Source organism: Halyomorpha halys, unplaced genomic scaffold, assembly GCF_000696795.3.
Source record: "Halyomorpha halys isolate HHAL.00 unplaced genomic scaffold, Hhal_1.1 Scaffold939.1, whole genome shotgun sequence".
Lineage (NCBI taxonomy): Eukaryota > Metazoa > Arthropoda > Insecta > Hemiptera > Pentatomidae > Halyomorpha > Halyomorpha halys.
The window spans coordinates 334,592-350,712 of NW_027108038.1; the positions used below are offsets into that span (position 1 = coordinate 334,592).

Sequence of the window (16,121 nt, forward strand, 5' to 3'; positions counted from 1 at the left end):
ATCGGCAGATATAAACTAAATTAAATAAACTCTGCTTTACCAACCTTTACAATTATTCACATACCTTCAGGACCATATCTCTACTACCTGCATCTGTTCTGAAGAATCTCCTCCTTCGGTCACTAACCTACAAATATCTTTGTCCTTCAAGTCATTTGTCCCTTTATCTCCCCACTCTCATTTCTACAGCCATCTTGGCTCACCTAACTATCATATATTAGATAATCCACTACAACTGGCCTCTAATAGGGTAAGAACAGTGGTGCCTTGGTCAGGGAGTGTGGGTGCCTTGGCCAGGGAGCGTGAGTGCCAATGTGGCTTGGTCCCTCCTAATGGAAGTTATGGACTTACCTTGATCAGATAGTTTTAAGAGGAAACATTGGAATCTTATGTTGATTAGATGTTCCAGGTACATAATTCTCAAACTTTTTAGTGAGCTCAATGAATCTGAAATTATTAGAATTATCTTTTGAGTTATTGAAAGACAAAAATGGAGGGCTGATGCTCTCACGTGAAATGTGGCGGTATATATTGATCATAATTTAAATATATGGGTTGTATTACAGGTGACAAAAGATGAGGCGGTTGAGCCTCCTGATTTGGAACCGTCAGTGTATATCAAAAAATGTTCTGGAATATTTTAAAGGAAAGGCAAACACCGTTCTTTTTACTCCACAAATTTGGTGTTATTTTTTCTATATGGGAAAGATGTAGCATAGTTTTAGGTTGTTTTAGAGTCCAAGGTGGGTTATGAGTTTCAGGCTTCAGTATTGGAATTGCTTTAACTTTTTATTTACATACTTTCCTTACATAATTATAACAAATACATACTTTTCTTACATAATTATATACTTTCCTCAATATTTCTTCTCTTTATCTGTTACTATTACCGTTTTCATTTATTGTTAATAACCTTTAATTTTTCATATTAAATTTTACGTTTCATTTTATACCCAAGTAATTTTCTATTTACTTTTTTACTTATGTTAAGTGTTTGTATCTTTTTTTAGCTCTGAGGAAGCTCTGCAACGTGGGGTGAAACGTTGGCTCTAATAAAATAGTACACCAATTTACTATTTGAGTTTTAATTGACCGCACCCGGCCCAAATTCCATTTATAGATTTCTTTTAAATTTGATCAACTAAAAGCTAAATGTATAATTTAATAATTAAATCTTAAAAATCAATAATACTTTTGATTTTTTCTGTAAAGATAATTACAACTAAACATACTTTTGATGAAAACATATTATATTTTAGATAAGCAGGGAAGTCACTCCAATCACTGCAAGAAGCCCTGCTGAAACATTGAGGAAAGAAGATTGGTTGTCACAAAGAATGACACCTGATGAAAAGGTAAAAATTTAAAGTAGTTGTAGTTATGATAATAAATCATTTATTTTTTCTAAGAGACAAATTTTCTTATTTAGTCTTAAGATGTAACACTAGTAATTAAAAATTATACTCCCGGATATGTCTTTGTAAAATCCAACTATTCTCGTTGCTTGAAATGTCTTAATCAATATTAAACTTTTTTTTTTCTTTTCTGTAAAATGTTTTATTATTAACAAACATGATCTATTGCATTTAAGGTCAAGTAGTAAAAGAGATAGTGTACACTATCTAAATTAAAGGCTTTGACATATTTTGAAGCTACTAAAAATTAAAGTGGATTAAGCTATTTGATCTCAACTACCAACACCAGTTTATAAAAAATATAAAAACATACAAAACTTATTTCATTTAACTTCTTCAAACTTTGATGGTTAAAATTAAAATATATCCTATTTTATTTTAATCTTAATGGAATTTGGTTCCACTTTTATTCTCATTATTTCTTTTGATAGTTAAAATATTTTAGTATTATTTTTATTGATATGAACAATATTTAATTAAATGTTTTTTGTAATGACAAAATAGAAAGGAAAATTAAACAATGGAATCGGAATTCAGGATACTAGTGATGAGTCGAGTGAGGAATGTACTTGTGGAAAGAACAAAAGAGCCAGAGAGAATCAAAGGCGGAAAACACCTCCAGTCAAAAGTCCAACAATTCATACCAGGTAAGGAAAATTGTGTTGTATTTAAGTATGTATTGACAGTTAAACTTAGTAAAAAAAAAGAAAAAAGGCTTTCCTGTTTTAATAAATAAAAAAATAGTATGCTGGAATTAAAAATAAAGGTCCATTATATATTATTGATCAGGTACATTATATTAAATAACGGTCCATTATATGTGCAGGTGGGGAGTTTATTTTGAAAGAAATAGAGATAATGGATGAAATATAATTCCACTATTATTTTTTGTGTTCTCTCTTAGATAGTAATAATGGCCATCCATACCGTCTTTATCTCACCATCCCATTGTAACCATTTTTTTTAGGCATTAAATAAAATAAAACTTACCTCATTAGAGACTGCTATAATTTAAAAAAAATTATTTGTTTAAATGTTTAAGTATGATGTTGTTCCCATTTTATTATATAGAAAATATCCTTCATTACCTCCAGCTTTTGAAAACTTGTCTGATGCAGACACATGTACATTTTGTTTAGTAAAGATGAGCCATAGGCTTATTTAAAAAATAAATAAAAATCCCCCAACATTCCGGGCTAAAGATTTCTCCTCTTTCCTAAACTTCTTCCCCAGACAGCTATCTACAGGTTGTTTACATGCCAGCCCTTTCCTCAGTAGTAAAAATTAACCATTTCATTGTTAGAAGAAAAAGTATGCCTGGAGAAGACCTGCCGAAGAGACGATGTTCTATATCAGCAGCTAAATCACCAAGTCCACAAGAAGATCAAGCAGTAGTGACAGGTTCCAGACTGAGTCCTTATACAGTCCACAGTCCTGGTGGCAGCCCGAGCAAACACCATAGAGCCAAGGTTTGTATTTTTTAAGTTAATTACTGTATCCTGTTATTCATGTTGCCACCTATAATAAATAATTGATACTTTGTAGGTTGCAACAAGCCCAGACTCAGCGAGACTCAAAGCACTGAGTGCAGAGTCTTTGCGATCAGTAAGCCCTGGCAGCGATTCTGTGTTCTATAGTGAACCTAGTAGTAATGCTACGGGAGAAACTGCTCCTTCCACATGCTCTCATTGTGGAATGTTGTATGAAACCCAGGCAGCTAAGGTAACAACTTGAATGTTATACAGAACTTTATTTGAGATAGATTAAACTTGACTCACATTTCCAATGTGCTATTGACCTTAACAAATTAAAATAAAGTCAATAAGTCAAAGCTGTAGAAAGAACGATCTTTTTTTGAATTATCTAATTTTTTTAGGTTTATTGACTTTATTGAAAACAGATATTGAGTTATCTATGAGGTGCCAACCTTGATTGAAATTTTAGTTCCAAAAATGTACTTAGAGTTCTCAGCTTCATTGACACAGTTCAAAAATGTAAAAAACTCACTAACTCTAGTAAACCATGACAGTCAAGAATGACAAATTTTACAGGAACCAGCCATACCAAAGGAAAAAAAAGTATAGGAAGGAGGGAGATCCGGAGAAGGCAGAAGTGATAAATAAGTCCAATATACATTTGAAAAATAGGAGTACTATAATGTACTAATCCACATATTGTTACTTTCTCCTATGGAGGAGAAATCCCCGAAGAGGAAATTCACATTTTCGTGTACCAATTTTATGCTTAGTCAACTCTCTGGGCTACTCGTAAATGCCATTGAGAGATACTACGTATGACATTAGGCTTTCATTGGATCAGAAGATTCTTTTGTAATCTTTATTGATTTTTATAATATATTTATGAATATAACAATATAATATATAATAAAATGCTTGTGTGATGACTCTTGTTGTGGCAGCTAGGTAGTTTTATATCAGTAAATAGTAGTAGGATTGCTGCACACTAAACAAACACATTCATTCATTCATCAAGGGTCTCTATTGGCAGATCAAGCATCAAGATTGGCTTTAAGAGTAATCAATGCAATCCCTATGTCATATTGACTAACTAACTGAATTTGTTTTATTTAAATAGCCTGCTGAGAAACCTGCAGAAACAATAGTTCAGCCTCCTGCTGGTTTTGAGGACTCTCCAAGAACTCCACATCGAACAAGGTTGTACAAGAAAGCAGAAAAAAGGTTTAGATCAGAGGAAAGAAGGCATCGTATGCATGCAGAAGCTGCTAGGGCAAAGTCAGAGGAAAGAGCCAGAGAAGAAAGAAAAGATAAGATCCGGTATAGTACTAGTATATTAATTCAATATACAGTAGAACTCTGCTTAGCCAGCCAGTTCATCAGATTAATTGGCATTAAAAACAAAAAAAAAATTTTTTTTATTGTTGTACAGCTGATAAAACACGTTAAGACGATAAAACAAGTTAAGTAAAACAAAATAACTGACTTCGTGTGACAACCATAGAGAAAACGAGACCATTGATATGCTTAAATTAATCATGTATCTAATAAATTTAACTTCAATATATATTATATAGATATGGCCTGATTGTCTTTTGTATTGCACTTTAATTTTTACCTGATATAAGAGTTAAATTAATATTTTAGTTTTTTCTTTTGTACACCCAGGATTAATCGGCTTTCCCACTTAACAGGAGATGTCTCAGTCCCAACTTGGACAGTTAAGCGAGGTTCTACTGTACTTTAATTTAGACTATTAAATTGTTTATTATTTTAATATACTAAAAAATATTTTATTTTGGCGATGAAACATTCTGAATTTAAATTTCCTTGATTGTTCTTTAGCTTTACTTATTAATGTCAATATATTTTTCTTATCAGTCCATTAGCACGTTCAACTGATGCCAGTATGGAGAAATTACATTCAAGCAGCCTTGATGATGATGATGAGTGGACGGGCGTCCTGTCAGAGGCCTACAACACTGGCACTTGGGTTTACATCGGTGCAGCAGAGGAACAACAATTTTGGCAAAGGCCAGAGTCTAAAGTTGCAGGTAACTTTAATCTTTAAAAAAATCTATAAGGGTTTAAATATTTTTGAATAATTTAGGTTTTGTGGTGTCAAAGCATATGCAAATTAAAATGATAATATGAAAAGATATATGTGTTCTCTGGTTTGAAAAGACTTCATTGTGGTTCTGATTTCTTTTCAATTTATTTATTTATTTATTTATTTATTTTTTGTATTAATACTATCTAGAAATAGGAATAAAAGGAAAGGAACAGGAAATAAGAAGAGTAAAACTAAATCAATAAAAATCAGTGAAAAAACACATAATTTTATAATATTTTCAAATGAATTGATTTTATCATTATAAATGTACATATTCTATAAATAATGTAATATATTAAAATAGGTTTGTTTATAATTGAACACTTAATTACAAGTTAGTAATAATAATAATGAAAATTTAGAGAAGCTACAGGTTTGATACTGATACCACCCTTTACATACAGCTGTTCAGAGATGCCCTTCTAAACCCAAATATACTAGATCAGACTTGACAAAATCATTTCACCCATGCTTCAGTCTACCTCTCGGATGTTTACTTGTTGGTTCAGTGTTAGTAAACATTTTAGGGATCTGTTTTTTATTTACCTCTACAAGCCTATCTTATTCATTGCAATGTTGTAAGTATCGTGTTGCCTTTTAAATTCTCCAGTTAATTAAAAGTTATAAAAAAATAAATATATTTTCTGACATTGTGTTCCTGTTTTTTTTCATGTCTTATGCAAAGCTTCCCTGCCAGAAGTAGAGAATAATAAGTTCAGTTAAACTGGTCTAATATCCTGATAAAAAATAAGAAATCATGGAAAACCTGAATATTTGTGAGATAGACCAACTATATTTCACAAAAGATCAACTTACTAGTCGACTTTTGGCTAGTTGCCACTCATACCCTGACTTATAATTACTTAGCCAATACCCTCCTTTGGGCACCTTGCAAGACCACAATGGCAACTGATCTGATTTGTAGCAATACCTCAAACCGATGTTCCAGGCGGTGGATTCGGTTTTTCGAAACATGGTGTGAGAACAAGTACTCATTTGTTTTAAATAGAAATATAACATTTTTCTGTAATAACAGTAAATCATTGTTATCATATAAGAATAATACTTTAAAGTTTATTTAAAACTAAATATAATCATATAATTAGACATTGGTCATGGAATGTGGTCCATGAAGAGAACACTCATAAGAAGTTAAATTTATTTTATATTACGTGCCAACGTTTCAGCCTGAATAGTAGTTCTTCATCAGGGTGAAAAAGTTTAAAGTTCTAATGCAAGTGACTTTGATTCATGAACTCCACTCCAATATCATAACAATAATAAATCACTACTTATTCCACCCATCTCCAACCAGTTTGGATATTTTAATGTAAATCATTGCCAATTTGAATGTTCATTATTCAAAGCTTTAATTTTGATGGTTCTTATTTTTCTGATATCTATTGATTTTTATTTTTTTTAAATTAATCCATTATTTTTTTTATAACAGAAGAAGAGGAAACTGAAGAACATCAGAGATTAAGAAAAGATTCTTCCGATTCAACTCAATCAGAAAATGAATTCAAAAGAAGGTATCAGGCGATTGCTCATAGAATGGTTCACAGGAAATCTAGTTTGGAAATGTACAAAAGACTGGCTTCAAAATCGTTTGAAGCAGATAAAAGGGTTTTGGTCCGGAGAGTCTCTGGAGAGTTTGGGTTTCGGATTCATGGTTCTAAGCCGGTAGTTGTATCTGCGATTGAGAGTGGAACACCAGCTGAATCATCTGGTTTAGAAGTCGGAGATATAATTATTAGTGTCAACAATACGAATGTATTAGATGCCACACACTCAGAAGTTGTAAAACTCGCTCATGCTGGTAAAAATTATACTGAATATTACATTATCATCGTTATAAAGAAGAAATTGGCCTAAAAAATTTTCATTTAAAATTTCAGGATCAGATACACTTGAACTTGAAGTAGTACGGACTTACGATAAGTTTTCAACAAAAGCTAGTGTACCCTCCCCAGTGATATGTGGTTGCCTGTATAGAATGTCCATTAGCTCATCTAAGTTAAAACCTGTATGGGTTCTCAGATATTTCATTCTGAAAGAAGACCACTGCTTATACCACTATAAGTCTGATTTTGTGAGTATAGTCATTATTTTAGATTGACATTTATATTTATAAAGAGTGTAAGTCAGCTCACTTTTCAAGAATATATAGATGTAAGTTTAAAATCCTGAGAGAATTAAAAAGTTAAAAAAAAATATCCTGAGTGAACCAGAAAGTTTATGGCCATTTTTAGTTTATTTTGAATGAATCCATCACCACATATTATTTTTAAACACAGCAATTTTTCTTCATATTCCTATGAATTGTTCCTAATTTATTTTCATAAACTTCAGAGTCAAAACACTTCCCAATATCAGATTCAAATGGAAAAATGAATTGAGCAAAAATTCTATCAAAAGTCAAAATAACCACTTTTGGAAAATTTTCATTAAAATATCATTTCAGGAGCAATTTGTGTAGGTAACATGAATAAGTATTATAATGTTGATTTATAACCTTAATTGAGAGGGAAAAAAATTGTTTTGAAATAAATAAGTTTTACAAAATAATTTTAATTTGTCTGAAAAATATTACTTTTAAGAAGTGAATATATTAACTTTCAATAGGAATATACTACAATCGTATTGCATAAAAAATTAATTAATTAGATTATCATTTTTTATGAGATAATATAAAATAATGCTGTGGACACTAATAAAAAAGTATTTCATAAAAAACAAGAAGAATATTTAATATAAATACTAAAAAAGATTAATTATAAAATACTAATGGAGAATCATGTCCTAAGGATAGTTTTAATTATTCTCCCTCTTCCTGTCCAGCTCCCCTCTCTTTTCCTTCCTCTCCTCACTTGTAACATGATATTTATTTACTTTACTATTTATTTATGCCCCTCCCCAATTTTTTAAATCACTCTTAACATGATAAAAGCTTTAGTCACAAAAATGGGGTACGGACAATACTTAGTCATAAATATATCAAAAATATAAGTTCTGAAACGAGTAAGAATAAATTTCAACTCAAAGTAGAGTAGTAAGTGAAAGTTGTATGATCTGTGTACCAAACCTTTTTATTTATTTATTTTTTCTTTCTTTATTTATTTTTTAGACTTTTGGATTCCCAACTCCATGACTATTATAATTGTAATGAAAGACCAAAACTTTTTACTACTGGTTTAATATTTTGCTGCTCTGAATGATTGAATAAAATATTTCTATTGTAAAAGGATCACAAACAGGTTTATGCATTCATTTCTGGTATTTTTCAGGGAGGGCAGCCTTTAGGAGCATTAAGGGTCACTGATCATATGGTCTCTTTGACTTCTGATCCAGAGAGACCTCACAGTTTCAAAATTTCAAGAAAAGGTTGTTCCAGTGTACATTTAGCAGCATCAAGTGCTGCCGAGACAGAACAGTGGGTTGCTGCATTAGCAGAAGCTTGTAAACCCTTGGTATGAGGAACTGTCTCTATGAAAAATAGCTATAATACAAAAAACAAAAGGTTTAAAAGAAACTTCTGAAAAAAAGTAGCACATTATGTTAAAGTTATAACTTGACAAGTTTCATTTTTTCCCCCTTTCTAACTATATTAAGAGTATGGTTGGGATTTATAACTGTGATTTAGTCCATTTGAAGATTAAAAACCTAATCTATTATAGCAATATTGGATACTATTATTTTTTTTTTTTAACAGGTTTATTCTTGGATGTCTGATAAATGTCTTAAAGCACCTCCCACAAAAATTCATGAACCTGACTGTGTTGGAACACTATCTACACTTATTCATCATCGTGGAAAGACGTGGAGAAGAAGATTTTGTATTTTGAAGGATGCTTGTTTATATTTTTATACTGACATAAATGCTGAAAAAGCTATTGGTAAGAAAAATATTTCACTAATTTATACTTGACTTAAAATTAATTTGTTAAACAATAATAATAATCCTTAGAAATAATAATCAAAGTTTATGGTCTTAAAGGGTTTTTTATTAATAATTTAATTTATTTTATTTTAAATGTCATAAGGAATTCTAAACTTGGATGAGTCATTTAACACTTTCAAATTTGAAGCCAACTGCATTCAATTTCGGCCAACCCACAATGCTTATCTAAATGTTACCACCATTTCCAAAACAAACTGGGAGTTTCAAGATTCACTTCAGTGTACCAACATTAAATGACACGGGCTATGACAGATTCTCCAGAATATTATTATTCCAATAATATTAACCCAAAACTAGTTTATTCCAAGGTTAAAAGGAAATCATTATATGATATTTATATTAGATTAAATTCTAGATTATATTAATTCTTGGCTCAAATAACTAATTCTTTATTTTAAAAATTAATATTGAAGGGTATAAACTATCATCTAACCTATTTTTTATCTTTTTGTTAATTATTATGAGTTGCATTTGTGGTTTTAAGTATATGGTTATTACCATGTTAGTCAAATAATGATCCATGGTGGTCATAAAAAATCAGACTAAAAAATCATCAAAATTCCAATTACACCTAAATTCAATCAATCAAAATATATATCCTCTTTTACAGGAATGGTATGTCTTCATGGCTATAGAGTTCAGAGTTTGACCTCTGCCTCAAGGAGATTCTCGTTCGAACTTTTTCCTCCTGAACCATCACTATTACATTTTTATTTTTACACTGATACAGAGTTGGATAAGAAAAGGTAAACAAAAATTTGTTTTTAACTAATTATGTTCATTATTATTATTTTTATTATTAGTTTGGTGATATAACACGTTGACATGTCCAAGCCACCTCAACTAGCAACCTCCAGAAGTTTCTGTCCTGTGCTGCTGCCATCCAGTTGTGGACTCCCAAACCCCTCGCATCCGCAGCCACACAATCAATCCATCGAAGTTGGGGGGCGGCGAACTCTCCTCCGGCCATGGACTATCACCATCATTAATCTTATAGGAGTTTCCTGTTCCTCCATCCTGGACACATCTCCACCTCTTCTCAGATGATATCGTTTGATAAAACTAACAACATCAGGCTCACTAAAGAGGTTGTAAACCTCTTCATTTGTTCATCGGATCCACTCTCCCCCAACTAACGGCAGTCCAAATATCTTTCAGAGGATCTTTTGCTCAAATGTGGTCAACTTGTGATACTTTTCTTTTGCCATTGTCTATGTCTCCACTCCATATGTAAGAACTGGGTGAATCAGAGTTTTGTAAAGAGAAAGTTTTTTTTCTGGTCATTAACCTGCCTGCTTGATAGATGTTGCCCCAATCCAAAGTAACATCTGTTTGTGGCTAATATCCTTTCTTTTTATATCTGCTTCGATGGCATTATTGCATGTGACTTGTGAGCCCAGATATGGGGTGAATTCAGAAACCCATTCGAAGAGACAATTTCCAAATCCTACCGTTTCCCTAGGATGTTTTAAGTGTTGTTCAGCAATCATATACTTGGTCTTATTGTGGTTGACCACTAGACCAAGTTTTCTTGCTGTTTCGAAGAGAGGAATGTCTCTTTGACTGACCTTATTCAGTGTCCAATTATATCAATTTTGTATGCTAGGAGCTGTACGGTTCTATTTATAATAATTCCTGTTGCCTGAATCCCAGAATTTCTTATAGCCTTCTCTAGAGCCAGGTTAAACAGTAAACATGCTAGTGTATCCCCCTGGCGGACTCCCCTTGTAGGCGAAAAACTTTCAGAGTGATCACCTTGCATTTGTGCAATGCATTCAAAGTATATCTTTGATGGTCATCCTAATCAGTATTATCAGGCCTCCAGGAACATTTAGCGGATTTCTTTCATGATGATATGAACTCATGGTTTTTATAATATCTTTGCTTTTGTGAAATATTTTTTCATATGTTGTTTCAATTTTCAATATTTTATTTAATTTAAAATTTTTTATTGATTATTCTGTCTTTATATTTAACAAAAGGTAGGAAGGAACACCAGGAGTGAAAACTAAAATGTTATAGATTTAAAGAAAAAATACACTATAATTAATCATATTTGAAAAAATGATTAAATGTATAAAAACAAAAAATTAATTCATAACAATAACTTATTACTTATTATTTTTATCAATTAAATTTTCAATTTAAATTCAAATATCGCATTCATTAAGTATATTTGATGTTTCTAAATTGTGGTTTATGATAAAAGTAATGTGAATTTTTATTAATATTAAATTATTTCTGTTTAAACAGATTGAGCGTAATTTAAAAGAAGTAAATTAATTATATTTTTTATATGAAATATTGTGTGATGATGAATTATTAAATCCTCTAGTCTAATGGACTTTGAAACCTATTGCCAATCTTTTGATATTCCTAAGAAAAAAGCTTTCCCCTGTTTCATTTCAAGTAATTCAGAACGCTATTTTATTCTTAGGTGGCTGGCTGCTCTGGAATACTCCATTGATCGATGGATTAAGATTGGCTGAACTTTGAAAAGAAATACACTGCCATTTTCTATTGTGATTGATACAAGTGATCAGGATAAATTGTTAGTGGCACATTAAAAATAGAAATGTGCCAAGATGAATAAACATTTGTATCTTTTCCTAATTATACTTCAAAATGAAGTGATCTGTATAGTAATTATTTGATCAGAGCAACATGGTGAATATGTTTCGTCAATTTGTGTATAGGCTATACTATCCTACTTCCTAGGGAATTTAACTATTAAATATATAATTTAATATATATCTTACATATTATTTGCTCATTGCAATTCACAGTAAGTTTAACACCAAATAGGTGGCGCGTTCCGTAAGCTTGATTGGCTACGGAACAATAAAATCGGGTTGAAATTTGTGCCATTTACTGTAAAGAATCGATACTGATACTATATTATTTATTCTATTTTTTATTTGTTTTACTTCCTCATTTTGAATGTTTCAAACATTAAACATAAAGCATTGTGTTTTATGTTTAATTGTGTTTATGTAGATCGGTGTTGATAGTTTTCGAATACAACTTTATAATACATAATAGGTGTACAATGTTAAGTAACCAAACTGATTGTTTAGAGCCTAATTAAAGTAAATTTATAAGTGGTTCGATGTAGCACTAGCTCGTTGTTGTGTGTAATACATAAACGCACAAAAATTATCTAGATGTTTGATAATAGTGGACCATTTTCCTTAATTGAATAAATGTAAGTCATAGTTCTTCCAAGCTCATTGTCTCAATTGTATACAGTGGTCTACAAGATATTTTATCGCTGTAAGCTCTTACTGTGTTCTGAAAAATATTGGTAAGTTTATAACAAAATAAAAATATTATAAATGTTTGTTGGAAATAATATGATGTAACTGCATCTAACAGTAGAGGTTAGTAACAATAATAAAATGATTGAATGTTGTTTGTTCAGTAGATTCTTGTTATATGTAATTTACTTGTACATTACTTGTTTTGCAATAAAACAGCACAAGTAATCGATCATCAATAAGCTCGTGACATGAATTAGCGATATTCAAATCAGGTCATACGTGATTTGAGTAGTTTTATTTTTAATAAAATCAGTTAAAAATCAATATAGAGGATTTTTTGGTGAATGAATTAATCCTCAATTCATTTACCTTAATCTCATCTATATTTAGATTTCTTTATATTTCTGGATTCTTTTTAAATGAATCAAGGAATATAAAATACTGTCTTAAATTTTATACAGTAGACTTCTGATAATTGGTTTTGCAGATAATTTTATAGTTTTTCTTTTTGACTTTTAATAAAATTACATCACTCATATTTAGATATTGCTAAATGAACTTAATTTTGGTAAAACTATCTAATACGTACTGGTAACCCACAATGCACCAATTTTAACAAGTTGATCGATACAGCTTTCAATCCTATGTTCTTCTATTTGAGGCAATTCAATTTGTTGATAACATGAAACTGCTTGTTGTCTTCTGATTTGATACCACATCTCCTCCCTCAATCAGTTATTCATGTAATACTCAGTGGTTTGTGTACTTTTTCTGAAGTTAAGTTTAATATTTGATAATGGATTATTACCTGTTACTATTAGGAATTTAAAGTAACCTTATTAAATGGTCCCACTGGCCACAAAAATAACCAAAAACAGTATTTTTCCCTTTTTATATCTCTACAGAAACCACATTAGTCGATTTCTGATTGCTCAAGATATAAATAAAATTCCAAGGGAGTCCTTGTCAATGGAGGACAGAAGAATCATTGTGGTTATTTTATTTTTAGCACAAACATTCCCCAATTATTCCTAGATAATAGAATAAGGAGGTCGTATTACGTTATTGTGGTAGGAGCACAAGTAGAAAAACAGTTTGCTCAGTAAAATTACAAAAATATTATAACATTGATAGCAGCTCATAACCAGTATTGATTTCTGATTGATTTTGGTATGTTGCGGTTATCCAGTATGTATGTAATTTTTATTAACAGAAATAAACATATAATCAACAAGTTAATAAACTGGAAAATGTTTTGAACAAACGGATGGTTTATATTGGAAATAGTAACTGGTAATATCAATAATTTCTAGTGAATGTTTATGAATCTTGATATATTGCAGCCTAATTGTCAATGTCCACTGATATAGGATGACACTAAATATGATTATGCATTTACTCATTATGAATTAAAACCAGAAGGTATTTATTTCTAGTCCCTCAAACTTAAAATTAAAAGAGAAAATAATTATTTATAGAACCTTTGATTCTATTTATTTAAACCATTTTAAGTGTAAATAGTATTAATGGTTACATACATTTCCGTTAACTTTGTAGAAGTTAAATAACATATATGAATAATGACATGCTTTGTTTCCTGAAACATTAAAATGATTTATGGCATTGGCTGAAAAATGAACATAAACTCAACAGTTATTTATAGTAAAAAAAATTTTTAAAATCTAAAGACTTTTGGTAGCATAAAATTTAATTTAAGTATTTAACCCTTCGTTGGATGTACTACTACAAATGCTAACAAGTTCAGGCGCCAATCATTACTGAGATTAAAAATTAAATTTCTCCTTGGATTTTTGGAAAAATGAAGATCCTTAGGTTTTCACTTAAAATAATGATATTTACTTTTTAAAATAACATTTTTACATAAACATGTAATTAACATAAAAAATATTCAGAGAACATGATTGGGTGCAATTTATCTCACAAATTATATAGAGAATATAATATGAGCAATAAATATCATGAAATCAGGGGCAGAAGCATAAATAAATGACTTATGTAGGTAAATAAAAAAAACATACAAAAGAATTTTTAATTTATGAAATAAAAAATATTTATTTAGTCAGGGAAAATTCATTCAGTGGATTAAAACATCACCATCTAGTGTCAACTGTATACTGAGAAAATTGTATCACTATCCTAGAGTGAGGAATGGGAAATTAGAAAGCAACTCCCTACCCTCTTTTGAGAAATCCTCAAAGATACACAAACATTTAAGTACTTCACCTCAAATATTAGTAGCATCTGACTGAGGGTTAAATAACTTTTGTTTATAATTGTTTGAAAATTTATTTTTCCTTTATTTTATTGGATTATTTTTTTTTATATTAAAGATAAGGGATATAATATAAGAGAAGGAGGATATTATTCTGGGAAGACATTTTTTTTTAAAACTTATATATGAACAAGGATTGCGAAAAAATATAAATTGTGGTTCTCAGGAAAAAGAGTTTATGAGCTTAAATCCACATTTTTCTGTAACTGCCTCAATTGTAATTTTTAAGTTTAACTACAATATTCCAATGTATAAGAAAATTTAGTTCTGTGCAGTAATAGTTATATTTCAACTGATAATTGTACATATCCCAAATTTTGCATAACACTATAATTTTGTGTATTTAAGTGGTAATACATCATGGAAATGAATACTTCTAAGTTTAATATAAATGTTTTGGTAGATAAGTGCCTTAACACTATGACCATTATATTATCACCATCGAATTATTATACAATGGTTGCATCAACTGATGACTTTATATGTTTACACTTTGTTACATTTTAAAACTTTATATAAAGAAAAAATAACTTGGTTTGATATTCATTGCAATGTGATTTGTATATGAATATTCTTTTAGTTAAAACAAAATATATAGTATATGAAAACATTGTAGAGTATATGGGAAATTCTTGTTAAACATATAAAATTTAGTTGTATTACATATAATATAAACCATCATGTGAATTTATGAATTATATTGAAAATCTTATGTATATAATGTTAATACGATTTAGTTGTTGCAACTCGATATCAAATAATATTCTGGGATAATTGCATTTATTTTATTTCAAAGGTCACTTTGAACAATGTTCACTCGCTTGAATATGCTATGAGTGGATATAATATATTTGGTAGCTATCATGGTTTGCTGATGAAATCCTACATTCTTTACCTCTTAAATTTATGAGTAAATTTCTTCTTGAAACTGACATGAGTGTTGATACTATTGTCTTCGTTGTAACCTCTTCTAATGTTCTAATGTTAATAAATATTTTACAAAAGAAATTATTAAACATATTGCATACCGTTCAAGACCAAACAAGGGAGTTTTTAAACATTTTAAATGACGGGACAGGGTTTGCATTTGAGATGCAAAGAGTTGCTTATCTTGGGACACATTATCCAACAACAATTGATGTTTGAACAACAAATTCATGTATTCATTGCTTAAGAAACATCAATTCTCTGCAATCTGAGTGTTTTAACTTATCTCAGAGTAATGAAAAGTCGCTTGATTGTGAATAAACTCTCTTTAAATTTGAATTATTTTTATTAAATTTATTTCCAATTAGAGTTAGCACATATTCAAATGTTTATGTTACTAGTACGAAAGTCTAATTCTTTCTTGAGAATCAAATTTTAAGTTTTACGATGAATCCAAATTTTTCTATTTAGTAATCTGCTTTCAAATTATATGTTCACCATTGCAACTTCATTGTGTGTTCAAAAATAAGTGTTTCAATTGAATTATAAATGTTTAAAAGTGTCTTTTCTAATTTTTTTAAAAGATGTTTTGATAAAGGTTGTCTTGTTTGGTCTGAATTTATTAGTTTGCGATAGTGGCTTGTGACATTTTGATATCACTCTCACCATTGATATGA

The 16,121-nt window shown here is 30.1% G+C and overlaps 1 protein-coding gene across 1 annotated transcript in view; it reads left to right on the plus strand.

The window, feature by feature from the left end:
- The window catches only part of LOC106687268 (serine-rich adhesin for platelets), a 44,456-nt gene extending 29,473 nt beyond the window's left edge, over positions 1-14,983 (plus strand). Inside the window, exons 18-29 of the mRNA XM_067046420.1 lie at positions 1,260-1,355; positions 1,920-2,062; positions 2,719-2,884; positions 2,961-3,137; positions 4,011-4,210; positions 4,772-4,944; positions 6,454-6,822; positions 6,902-7,095; positions 8,291-8,473; positions 8,716-8,899; positions 9,575-9,710; positions 11,402-14,983. Of these exons, the coding sequence (XP_066902521.1) occupies positions 1,260-1,355; positions 1,920-2,062; positions 2,719-2,884; positions 2,961-3,137; positions 4,011-4,210; positions 4,772-4,944; positions 6,454-6,822; positions 6,902-7,095; positions 8,291-8,473; positions 8,716-8,899; positions 9,575-9,710; positions 11,402-11,453 (2,073 nt within the window). The 3' untranslated portion in view covers positions 11,454-14,983. The remainder of the gene's footprint in view (positions 1-1,259; positions 1,356-1,919; positions 2,063-2,718; positions 2,885-2,960; positions 3,138-4,010; positions 4,211-4,771; positions 4,945-6,453; positions 6,823-6,901; positions 7,096-8,290; positions 8,474-8,715; positions 8,900-9,574; positions 9,711-11,401) is intronic.
- The last annotated feature ends 1,138 nt before the right edge of the window (positions 14,984-16,121 follow it).